Raw genomic sequence first — 12,704 nt, 5'->3', positions numbered from 1 at the left:
TCACTAAAATGGGGAAGAACCTGGGATACCTCGTAGCCAGGGCTAGAGAAATAACAAGCCTTTGGTCTCCCTTTAGTCAAAAGGTACAGGTTAGTTCCAAGTGTTTAGGGTCCTCCCACTCATACTCCCCAGGAGGAGTTTGTGTTTGCTGAAATCCAAAGGTATTGCGATCACCCTCACCTTTTAAGCCAATATTAGGCAAAATTTTTCTGCTTCCATGGACATTACGTAAGTTAAGATTTTCTGTCGGGATACTTGCCCCACACCCCTAACTGTAGATCAAAGTGATACTGCTCTCCATGGCCCCCAAGGGCTCCAGCTCAGCAATATCCCCAGTGCCCACGGAAGTAGCCTATGGCTCTTCTTGCCCGTCCACCTGTGCCTAGCATCTTCACTGAGCTGGCTGCCCCAGGTTCCATCCTCCTGCAGCCAGAAATTCCTAGGAACCTGCATTCCACGTTAGCCATTGGCCCTGTCATAGATATTATTTTCTTATGTCCTAAAATGACTTGGTTTCTTCACAGTTTCACCTTCATCACTGTCCCTAAAAATCCTAAAGTTACTCACCTGACACCCTCAGGAGGCACCTGTTCAAGCCTATGGCCATGCTCATCCTCTTCCCAGCTGATGCCTGGGACTTTTCAAGTTCTCTGGCCTTAGCAAGAACAAGGAACCTCAGAATTGTAGAACACTGGTTTTCTGTTTGTTTATTTGACTATACTCATGCCTCCTCCCCTCCACTCCTAGGTGTGGGTTGCAAAGGTAGCAATATCTAAAGTCTAGAATTTTTTTCCCCCTCATACTGGAAACCTTGGATGAGAGTTGAACGGTTGTTTATAACAGCTGAACTACAAGACAAAGAAGTGTTGTGCAAATACAAAAGAGACTTGTCAGGATGATAATATCAATTGGCATTGATGTTGTCCAACCATGGACTCGTGGCTTTTAAAACCTTCCATTTAGGTTTAAATGTGTATCAGAAATGTCCTTAAAATATGACTTTCTAGCACAAAAATAGAGGCAGTCATCTAGTTTATTTACTTGCTGATTATACCACAGCAAAACTGCTTCCACTCGTGTGTGCTCTGTACAGCAACAACAGAATTGCTCCTATCAGCAAAGCAAGAGTGGATCACTAAGTCCTTTACAAATTAATTAATGCCTTAACTTTAAAAAATGTGTAAAAAGATGCTACATAGTTTTTACAGAGTTCTTAAAAAAGGACTATCAAGAAAACTTCTTTCCTGACACCAACACAGCTAGATGAGGGCATTAATTAGACTCAATCTGAGCACTTGGTATTCACCAATTTATGAATGAATTTAGTACTTGAAGTTCTTTTGTATGTTGGCTATTAGATATGCAGAACTTATTTTCCTAAAGAAATAGTTGGGCAATCTTGAAAAAGAAGAACAAAACTGTATGACTTATACTATCTGATTTTAAGATTTAAAAATTAGATTTTTTAAGATTTTTAAAAAAGATTTAAAACTACATCATCAATACAGACTGGTGTAAGGATAGACATATACAATAAAACAGAATAGAGTTCAGAAATAGACTCACACATGTACAGTCAGATCATGGACTAAAGCAACAGTATAATTCAGTAGGGAAATTTCCTCAACAAGTGATGCTGAACCAAATGGATACCAGTAGGGAAAATACTGAACCTTGATTCATACCTCACTCATATACAAAAATTAACTCAAGATGGCTTACAGCCCTAAAGGTAAAAGCGAAAGCTATAAAACTCCTAGAGGAAAACACAGGAGGATGCCACTGTGACCTGAGGAGAAACAAAGATTTTATTTTGGCAGAAATCAAAAAGTACTAACCACATAGAAGGAAAAAAATGATAAGTTAGACTTCATCAAAATTAAAAATTTCTGCTCTTCAAGAGGAAACATTAAGAAAATGAAAAGACAAGCCTCAGAGAAAATATTTGCAATTCCTAAATCTGCCAAAGGACTTGTATCCAGATTATACATACATGTTACATATAATGCACACTATCAATAATAAAAAGATATAATCCACTAAAATACGGGCAAAAGTCTTGAAAAGACACCTCAAAAAGACTGTATACAAATGGCCAATAAACTCATCAAAAGATGCTCAATATCATTAGGTATCAGGGGAATGTAAATTAAAATCACAATGAGATACCACTGTACACTCACCAGAATGGCTAAAATTAAACAGATGACAACACCAAATGTTGGAGAGAACGTGGAGCACCTGGAACACTCATTCATTACTGATGGGAGGGTAAAATGGTACACCTGTAGTTAGAAAGTGTTCAGCAGTTTCTTAAAATTTAATTATACACCTACTGCATGATCCAGCACTGCATGATCCAGCAATGCTCCAACGTATTTACCCCAAAGATAAGAAGACTTTAAGTCAAAAAAGAATTATGTAAGAATTGTCATTGCAGCTTTCCTCAAACAGTCAAAATTTGGAAACAACCAAATTTTCAGAATAGATAAGCAAATTGTGGTATATTCAAACAATGGAACACTACTTAGCAATATAAGTACGACTGATACATATATCACGATGAATATTCAAACCATGATGAAAGAAAGAAAGAAGAGTAGACATAAGAGAATACATACTATATGATTCCATTTATATGAAGTTCAAGAACAGGCAAAACTAATTCAATCTATGCAGATGGATACTAGGAAAGCAGACCCTCTGGTGTAGGGAGGACAGAATGAAAAAGAACACGAGAGAACTTTCTAGGATGACAGCAATAATCAATTTCTTCACCGAGGTGTTGGTTACACAGGTATATTTATTTATCAAAACTCACCAAACTGGGACTTTCCCAGTGGTCCAGTGGTAAAGAATCTACCTCCCAAGGCCACGGATGTGGGTTCAATCCCTGGTCAGGGAACTAAGATCCCACATGCCACAGGGCAATTAAGCCCTCGTGCCACAGCTATTGAGCCAGCGCACCTCAACTGGAGAGCCTGCGTGACACAAACTACAGAGCCCACGTGCTCTGGAGTGTGTGTGCCATAACTAGAGAGAGAAAACCCTCACGCCACAACTAAAGAGAAGCCCACACACGGCAACGAAGATCTGGCGTGCGGCAACTAAGACCCGACGCAGCCAAAAATAAAAAAAATAATAAAATAAATAATCACCAGGGCTTCCCTGGTGGCGCAGTGGTTGAGAGTCTGCCTGCCAATGCAGGGGACACGGGTTCGAGCCATGGTCTGGGAAGATCCCACGTGCCGCAGAGCAACTGGGTCCGTGAGCCACAACTACTGAGCCTGCGCATCTGGAGCCTGTGCTCCGCAACAAGAGAGGCCGCGACAGTGAGAGGCCCGCGCACCGCGATGAAGAGTGGCCCCCGCTTGCCGCAACTAGAGAAAGCCCTCGCACAGAAACGAAGACCCAACACAGCCATAAATAAATAAATAAACAAAACAAAAAAAACCTTGATATTTATCTTATTATTCTCTATACCCTACATATGTGTTATATATTTTTTGTACACAGGATTTATTCATTAAAATTCAATTTTGAAATATAAGTATTGAATGTGACTAGGAAGAAATACACCCTAATTGTAATAGTGGTTACCTGAAGGTGAGGAGATAAATGCTATTTATTTTCCTATTCGTAATTGTATGTACTTCCCAGATTTTAAACAATGACTATATTTCTATAACCAAGAAGAAGATGCTCTTTTAAAAGCATGACTATGCCCAGGTTCTGTGAATTCACGATATACTCTGCTGAGTAATCATATCATACCAAAGAGCTCTGACTGGACATGAACATGCAAGGTAAACCCTCTGCCTGCCCACCCTCCCTGGCTGATCCAGGCAATATCTAAAAGGGGTCAGTTTACTGTCACAGGTTCCTGGCCCAGAAACATTAGGGAGTGTGGGGTTAGGGAGTGTGGGGTTAGGGAGTGTGGGATTGAGCATATTCTTCTTGAAAAGTGGTCTTTTTTAGCCGCTCATGGCTACATTTTTTTTAAAAAAGAAGGACTGGGGCTTCCCTGGTGGCGCAGTGGTTGAGAGTCCGCCTGCCAATGCAGGGGACACGGGTTCGTGCCCCGGTCCGGGAAGATTCCACATGCCGCGGAGCGGCTGGGCCCGTGAGCCATGGCCGCTGAGCCTGCGCGTCCAGAGCCTGTGTTCCGCCACGGGAGAGGCCCCAACAGTGAGAGGCCCGCGTACCGCCAAAAAAAAAAATTAAAAAAAAGGCCTGGTTGGTTACTCATTAAGGACTTAAAGGGCTGGAAATATAAATTACATTATAGTTTATACTATTTATGCATAAATATTTTTGAAGAAAAAATATACTCTGTCCAACAGAAATTCATCAACACCAAAGGTATTTCATGTAGGAATTTATATTAGTGATCTATTCCCACATTTGTCACATGAAAATGATAAGAAATTCTTATTTGCCTTAGTTTCGGGGTATTATTTATACTTAATGTTTGGGGTATTATTATACTTATTTATAATAAAACAGTATCGGAGTACCAGCTTTTTCCACATAGACTGTGAAGCCCCTCATTAGAAAAGTCTTATCTATAGGTGAATTTATGTATCTTCCCCCCCACCTTTCCCACTGCGAGCAGCAGAGAAAAACCACCTTCAAAGTCAGCCCAAGCTGGGTTCAAATCCTAGTGCAACCAGTCCTGTATTGGGTGCATGCCTCAACTTCCTCTCCTGTATCACACCTCCTGGGATCCATGTCCCTATGCCATCCCCTCCCACAGTTGACCTGGGCTGGCCCTGAGTACACCAACAGAATGTGGCAGAAGTGGTAGTGCCAGACCTCCAAGGCTAGGGCACAGGGATCCATTCGGCGCTCATCTTAGTCTTTGGAAGGTTTGGTCTAGGGGAAGCTATCCACCATGTAAGGGGTCTGACTTCCCTGAGACCTTATGGTGTAAGGAAGCCCACGGTAGCCACGTGTGAAGAGAGTATATGGAGGGATGAAAAGAGGTGGGGGGGGGGAGGCAGCTCAGGAACCATCTTGCTGTCTCAGCTATCCCAGACAAGTGATGAAGAAGTCATCTCAGATGACTCTAGCCCCAGCCACCATCTGACCGCAACCCACTGGAGACCCCAAGGAAGCGGGGCCCATTGAGTCCAGTCAGCCCATGGAACATGACAGATGCATGAGTCAGGGACATCATAAGTCTTCTGTAAGTAGCAGCCTTCTTTATCTTCTCCTCTCATGGAAATACTATCAAGTAAACCAGATATGTACAGGCTGTGGAGCCATTCAAATGCTCTTAACACTCACCCTATTCTCACCATGTTCCTTATCAACGATCTCCCCTTGGAGCTAGATAGATATCAGGGTTACAGATTTTCAGATCTAGCAGTAACTCTGGATTCTATTACTTAGTAGAGGCCACAGGTAAATGAGGTCAGCTCTGAATAATTTGAAGAAAGCTCAGAAATAAAATACGAGGTTTGGTTTTACCCTCTTTACTCCAGGGTTACTCATGGCCAATTAGATAGCATTACTGAGTGTCCACCACATGCCTCCCAGTGGACAGGACATGTGCCCTGCCTTGAAGAGCCAGGATCCAGGCGGAGCACAGACAAGTGAACAAGCCATCATACCACAGGTTTCAGGGGCAGGAAGGGGCTGAAGACAGGCACCAAGAAGACACACGGCAGGAGAGGAAGCTGACCCCATCTGTCAGGGTCTGGAGGGTTTACAGAAGCTGGAGGAACTAACCACAGAGTCAAAGGGCTGCAGGGGTGAAGATAACATGTGTGTGCCTCAGCTCTGGGTTTGGGGGTACATGCACCTAGGTGTGTGCCTGGGAACGGCAAGAGAGGCAAGGAGAAAACATGTACATTCCATGACCAGAGCGCACATGCCCTTCAAAATCAGTACAGAAGGCTTGAGACTGGCAGGTGGGATGCTTGGATCCCAGTTTCCACTCTCACAAGACAACTCACTCACCTTCCGAGCATCTTAACAGTGTGACTACACCACTAGGTTGTACTCCTCTCAGGAAGGAGACTATGAAATCTGAAAAGGACTTTTTTATGGCGTTAAAATATATATCATAATATTTAGCATTTTAACCATTTTTAAGTGTACAGTTCCATGGCATTAAGTACATTCACCTTGCTGTGCAATCATCACCACCATCCATCTCCAGAACTAACCCATCCTCCAAAACAGACACTCTGTGCCCACTAAACACTAACTTCCCATCCCCCCTCCTCACAGCCCCCTGCAACACCATTCTACTTTCTGTCTCTGTGAATTTGACTATTCTAGGTACCTCATATGAGTGGAATCATACAAGCTTTGTCCTTTTGTGACTGGTTTATTTCACTTAGCATAATGTCCTCAAGGCTCATCCATGTTGTAGCATGTGTCAGAATTTCCTTCCTTTTTAAGACTAAGTAATATTCCTTTGAACGTATATACCACAATTTGTTCCACATTTTCTCTACTGTGAATAATGCTGCTATGAACATGGGTGTGCCAATATCTGTTCATGTCCCTGCTTTCACTTCTTCTGGATACACATACTCAGAAGTGGAATTGCTGGGCCATATGGTAATTCTACATTTAATTTTTTGAAGAACCTCCCTACTGTTTTTCATAGCAGCTGCACCATTTTACATTCCCACCAACAGTGCACAAGGGTTCCAATTTCTCAACATCCTCACCAATGCTTGTTATTTTCTGCTTTTTTTTTTTTTAAACAATAGCCATCCTAATGTGTGTTAGGTGGTATCTCCCAGTTTTGATGAAAGGGATTTTAAAAAGATTGTGGTTCTTCCTGGCCTAGGACGTTCTACATAGAGTCACTCATCTATGCAATTCTATGACTTTCCTGAGGCTGTCTCCACAATGTCTGTCTGAGGGCAGGACATCATCCCCCCCAGTTAAGAGGCTCCCAGGACATCCTCACCTATTCACCAGCACAGAATTCTAATGTTGCAACTGGCTTTCAACAAATTATCTTCAGACTTGACGGTCACCTTGTTTCTCTCTTCTAAGCTCTGCTTCAAGTGGGCTCTAACACTAAACATACTATCAATGACCTGTGGCCCCAGGTGTCCCCTGCCCTCTTCCCATCTTCAGGGTCTTTCAAAGCCACACCAGGAGTGAGGCAGTTCACCTTGAGCCTGTGTTGTGGATGGTGCTCCTAGCCTATCCATTCCATTCCATGAATGATATTCCATTCATTGGGAAGGTCCTTTCAAGAGTGAAAGCTGGTAACAGAGAAAGCTGCACCCCAACTCCTCCCCCACAAAGGAAGGGCTGTGACCAGAACTTGGCTCTCCTGAAGCTGAGACTTGAAAGAAATGCTGGTGCACGGCAGTGCAATAAAGCTGAAACTTTCAGTGAGACAGCTTTTTACAGTGTAAGACCATCAGGTCTCCCTTAGCACAAGAACTTGACTCCCCAGTTTTTAGCACCCCCTCTTTCCTCCGATCTCCCCCATTTCAGTCATTTTACAACGGCCAACTATGCTGCTTATTAGCAGAGGTAGAAAAAGGTTTCAGGGGGAGTAGATGCTAAAACTATGCATCCTCAATACCTACAACAGTGCCTGGCACATAATAAGAGTTTCGTGAATATCTGTTGAACAAATCAAAACTAAATTTATCAAAACAAGACTGTATGTCTGTCTTCCACCATTATGAGCAAGCCAGGTAGCTTGAATTAGTAGTGGTGGGTAGTAACTGGAGAAGTATGAAATCAGCAAATATCACATTTTCACTCATTTATTTAAGGACATAGTATGCAGGTATAAATAAAAGCATGAATAATGTTTTTTTTTCAGGTTGCTGTGTTTTTTATTTTCTTAGTCACTAATTCCCTTGAACACATAAGCTGAGCTGAAATAATTTAGTTTTACTCAATAATTATTGTTTTCTGGTAACTGAAGTCTATATTCAGGTTTCCTTAGATTTTACCTAATGTCTTATGGCCATGTGTCCTGGCTACGACAGTCTGTCAGACTTTACGACCTTGACAGGAGGACTGGTCAGGTATTTTGTAGGCTGTTCCTGAATTCAGGTTTGTGTGCTGTTTTTCTCATGGTTAGACTGGGGTCATGGGTTTTGGAGATCATGTACCTATCCTATCAAGGGCACGTGTGCTGTTTATTTTTGAATCATGACGATCATGTCACCCACCCCTGGAGCCCCTCAAACTGATATGTGCTCCCTTAAAAGTGCTCTACTGCCAGATGTCCATTTGTTACCTTAGAGATACATCTGCATCCTAGGGAAACCACGCTTGGTTTTATTTAGATTTTATGTACAGACTGCAATGTTTTCACTTCGAAGTTGAATTCTTTAACAAATATCTCTGATTTTATATTTTCACTCAATATTGTAGGCCCCTTTATCTCTTTCCTCAGTTCACTCCTGGCTGATCATCCAGGACACTCAAGAGAGTTTCACTTGCATTATAGAATCTGAACTATTAAATAAGTTTACTTATCTTAAACCCATGACCTGGCGGTTTCCTCCTTTTTTTTTTTTTTTTTTGCGGTACGCGGGCCTCTCTCACTGTTGTGGCCTCTCCCGTTGCGGAGCACAGGCCACGGACACGCAGGCTCAGTGGCCATGGCTCACGGGCCCAGCCGCTCAGCGGCACGGACCCGTGTCCCCTGCGTCGGCAGGCGGACTCTCAACCATTGCGCCACCAGGGAAGCCCTAACACTATTCTTGTAGAACGACCACAAGACTCTCTCAGTCCTTCTGGACACGTTGATTTTCAGTTTCAAAGCATGCTACATCTTGCGTTCAGTAAACTGTCTCAGGCCTCTCTTATTACAGAAGAACACTGGCAAAGAACTCTGCTACATCTTAACACTTTCCACATTGATAAGCAGTGGTGTTTGGTGGCTTATCCACCCAGGGAATACTCAGTTGGCCCATTTTTGGTGGTTTTAATCTTCTTTGAGTGTTCTTCACACCGAAGATCACTTGTAGTCATAAGGACCCCAGGAACAGAAGCCACAGGAAAGGTCAGAACTCTCGCTCGACCCTGAGAGCGAGCGCCTCCTTGGCCCGCAGGTCCCACCCCGGCCTGCCTAGCACACAGCTCTTACTTCTGCACTGGTGTGGCCACTGCAGGGCGAGAAGTCAGCAGGTCCTGCCCTCCAAGTGCACCCCAGGCCGGAGTCACAGCAAAGGCGGGAGGCCCGTCGCTCCTTCTGAGCAGGCACTGGGCTCCGACCATTCGGGGAATACTGCAAACAGGAAGCTTTCCCTAGCAGCCGGTGGGTGCGGGTGACAGGGACGCCTGGGCGCCAACCAGAGGGCAGGTCGGTGGGATGCACGGCTGCAAAGCGATTGGGTCTGGGAGGGAGGAAAGAAGTCAGCGGGAGAAACCTTATAAAACTGAAGAAGGCTTCGCCAGCGCTGGGAAGGGAGAAAAACCGTGGCGGCGACACAACTACCACCGCTCAGGGCTTACCGGCCGCCTCCGGAGCTGCTGGAGGACTAGGCTCGGCCGCGGTGGCGGCGCTTCTGGCGCACAGGACCGCGTCCGCGCCTGCGCTGCGGGTGGTCTAGGGGCCTCGCGCCCGCGCAGCTGGCCCTCCGAGGTGCCCCGCCCCGTCTCCGGACCCCACTCGGGCGACGACCGGAACACCCCACCCCGCGGCTGCTCCCCTCCCCACGGCCGGCGGCTGCTCCCTCCACGCCTCCGCCCCCACCCCGAGCAGGGCCGCGGCCCGCCCTACCTCGCCGCTTGGCGCGCACGATGCCCTTCTTCTGCAGCACGAACGTGGACCCGTTCACCAGGCTCGACACCACGGCCACGCCCAGGCCGAGCGACACGGCGGCGGGGCTCGGGCTGCGCGCCCCCTCCCCGGCCGCCGCCGCTGCAGCCGCTGCAGTCCCCATTCCGCCGGCTCCCGCCCTCCGCGCCTGCGCGCTCGCCCGCCGGGCCTGGAGGCGGGGGCCGGCTCCGCGGCCCAGAGCCACTGGGGTGCGGGGGACCGGGGTTCTGCAGGGGCGGGGTGGAGCCCGGGCTCCGGGAGGGGGTGAGAGGGGGGAGGAGGGGGAGGAGCGCGTTAGGAGAGGCGGCGGCGGCGAGGAGTGGGGTGAGGTGGCAGGTGGGTGGGCGCAGAGGCCGAGCTGCAGGCTTGGCGGTGCAAATACAGGGCCCCCAGTTAAGTTTGCTTCTCAGGTAAACAGATGGGTTTTGGTGGGTGTCCCATGCGATATTTAGGACTGGAAGAGCGCTAGCAAGACGCCGCGTTCGCTGGGATAATGGTCCCTCACAAAGCTGTTCGGGGGCCCGCAGAGAGCCGCCCCTGGGGCCTGAAACCAAGACACGTCAGCTGTGGAAACTCGAATGGGACCGCTGAAGGAAGGGAAGTCATCTGTCTCCGCACCGGGGCAGTGAGCTCGTGATCGCACCGTCCAATTTACTGATTTATTTATAATAAAATATACCGAAATTACAGAAAACATGGGACAATATTTTAAAATTACTCAATCCCACAGCCCTAGCCTAATAGTTATTGTTTTCCCACCTAAAGTACAATTGCAATGACAATATACAAAATATCCTTTTTATTTAATATATCATAATCAGTTTTTACGTTGCTACATAATGATTATTTTAATGACGATGTAATTTCCCATAAAGTTAATTACCGTAATTTGTCTAACTGTTCAGCTGTCGTTGGATGTTAGGTTGCTCCCAGTTTTTTTTTCTTTTATAAGTGATGCCGTGATGAACATCTTCGTAAATTTTGAAAAAACTAAAGAATATCAACTTATACCTATATGCATCACTGTTTGTGAAGCAATATAAAATCAAATACTATTTCTGTATGAAAACTTTTATGCTGAATGAATCTAGTCCTTTGCTTATTCTCTTTTTGTTGTGGTAGCATATATATAACAAAACTTGCCATTTTAGCCATTTTTAAATGTACAATTCAGTGGCATTAATTACATTAACAGTGTTGTGCAACCCTCACCACTGTCTATTTCCACAACTATTCCATCACTCCAAACAGAAACTCGATACCCATAAAGCAGTTATCTCCCATTTTTCCTACCCCCTAGTCTCTGCTAATCACTAACCTACTTTCTGCCTCTATGAATTTGCCTATTCTAGATATTTCATATAAATGAAATTGCACAATATTTGTCCTTCTGTGACTGGCTCGTGTCACTTAGTATAATGTTTCAAGCTTCATCCATATTGTAGCGTATGTCAGAACATCATTCCTTTTTATGGTTCAGTAATATTCCATTGTATGTAAATATAGTAGTCCCCTTTATGCAAGGTTTCACTTTCCTTGTTTTCAGTTACCCAAAGTCAATGTGGTTCAAAAATGTTAATAGAAAATTCCAGAAATAAGCAATTCATAAAATTTAAATTGCATGCTGTTCTGAGTAGTATGATGAAATCTCATTCCATCCTGCCCGGGACATGAATCATCCCTTTGCCCATTGTATACTGTCCATTTATTCACTTAGTAGCAACTCAGTTATCACATCGACCACTGGCTATCGCAGGGCCTGGGTTCATGCAACCCTTATTTTACTTAATAACAGCCCCAAAGCACAAGAGTAGTGATGCTGACAATTTGGATATGCCAAGGAGAAGCTGTAAAATGCTTCTTTTAAGTGAAAAGGTGAAAGTTTTGAACTTAATAAGGAAAGGAAAGAAAAAAATTGTATTCTGAGGTCAATAAGATCTACACTTAGAATCTTCTATCCATAAACTGTGAAGAAGGAAAAAGAGATTTGTGCTAGTTTCGCTGTCACACCTCAGACTGCAAAAGTTATGGCCACAGTGCATGATAAGTGCTTAGTTAAGATGAAAGAGGCATTAAATTTTTACAATAAGATATTTAGAGAGAGACTACATTCACATAACTTTTATTACACTATATTGTCATAACTGTTCTATTTTATCAGTGTTATTAATCTCTCGCTGTGCCTAATTTACAAATTAAACATTGTCATAGGTATATATGTTCATCTGTATGTATAGAAAAAAAATAGTATATATAGAGTTCAGTACTATTTGAGGTTTCAGGCATCCACTGGAGCTCTTGGAGGGTATGGCCTGCAGTTAAAGGAGGACTAATGTACGATATTTTTTTTAAAAAAACAACTTTATTGGAGTATAACTGCTTTACAATGTTGTGTTAGTTTCTGCTGTAGCACAAAAAGAATCAGCTATATGTATACATATATCCCCATATCTCCTCCCTCTTGCATCTCCCTCCCATCCTTCCTATCCCACCCCTCTAGGTGGTCACAAAGCACCGAGCTGATCTCCCTGCGCTAGGCAGCTACTTCCCACTAGCTAGCTATTTTTCATTTGCCAGTGTATATATGTCAGTGTTACTCTCTGACTTCATCCCTGCTTACCCTTCCCCCTCCCTGTGTCCTCAAGTCCATTCTCTACATCTGCATCTTTATTCCTGTCCTGCCCCTAGGTTCATCACAACCATTTTGTTTTTTTAGATTCCATATATATGTGTCAGCATATGGTATTTGTTTTTCTCTTTCTGACTTCACTCTGTATGACAGACTCTAGGTCTATCCACCTCACTGCAAATAACTCAATTCCATTTCTTTTCATGACAGAGTAATATTCCACTGTATATATGTGCCACATCTTCTTTATCCATTCATCTGTCAGTGGACACTTAGGTTGTTCCATGTCCTGGCTATTGTAAATAGAGCTGC

At 44.3% G+C, this 12,704-nt stretch overlaps 1 protein-coding gene across 3 annotated transcripts in view; it reads right to left on the bottom strand.

Annotated features, from left to right (window-relative positions):
• The window catches only part of NIPA1 (NIPA magnesium transporter 1), a 41,300-nt gene extending 31,376 nt beyond the window's left edge, over window positions 1–9,924 (bottom strand). For 2 of the 3 annotated variants that reach the window (XM_060017029.1, XM_060017028.1), the window contains exon 1: window positions 9,725–9,924. In XM_060017029.1, the coding sequence (XP_059873012.1) occupies window positions 9,725–9,887 (163 nt within the window). In that variant the 5' untranslated portion in view covers window positions 9,888–9,924. Of the gene's footprint in view, window positions 1–9,088; window positions 9,339–9,724 lie in introns of all 3 variants that reach the window. The other variant, XM_060017030.1, reaches the window with a different exon arrangement.
• Between the last annotated feature and the right edge of the window lie 2,780 nt (window positions 9,925–12,704).

The sequence above is a fragment of the Delphinus delphis genome, chromosome 7 (assembly GCF_949987515.2).
Source record: "Delphinus delphis chromosome 7, mDelDel1.2, whole genome shotgun sequence".
NCBI lineage: Eukaryota > Metazoa > Chordata > Mammalia > Artiodactyla > Delphinidae > Delphinus > Delphinus delphis.
Note: the sequence above shows the minus strand (reverse complement) of the source record. Positions and strands in the feature narration are given on the sequence as shown.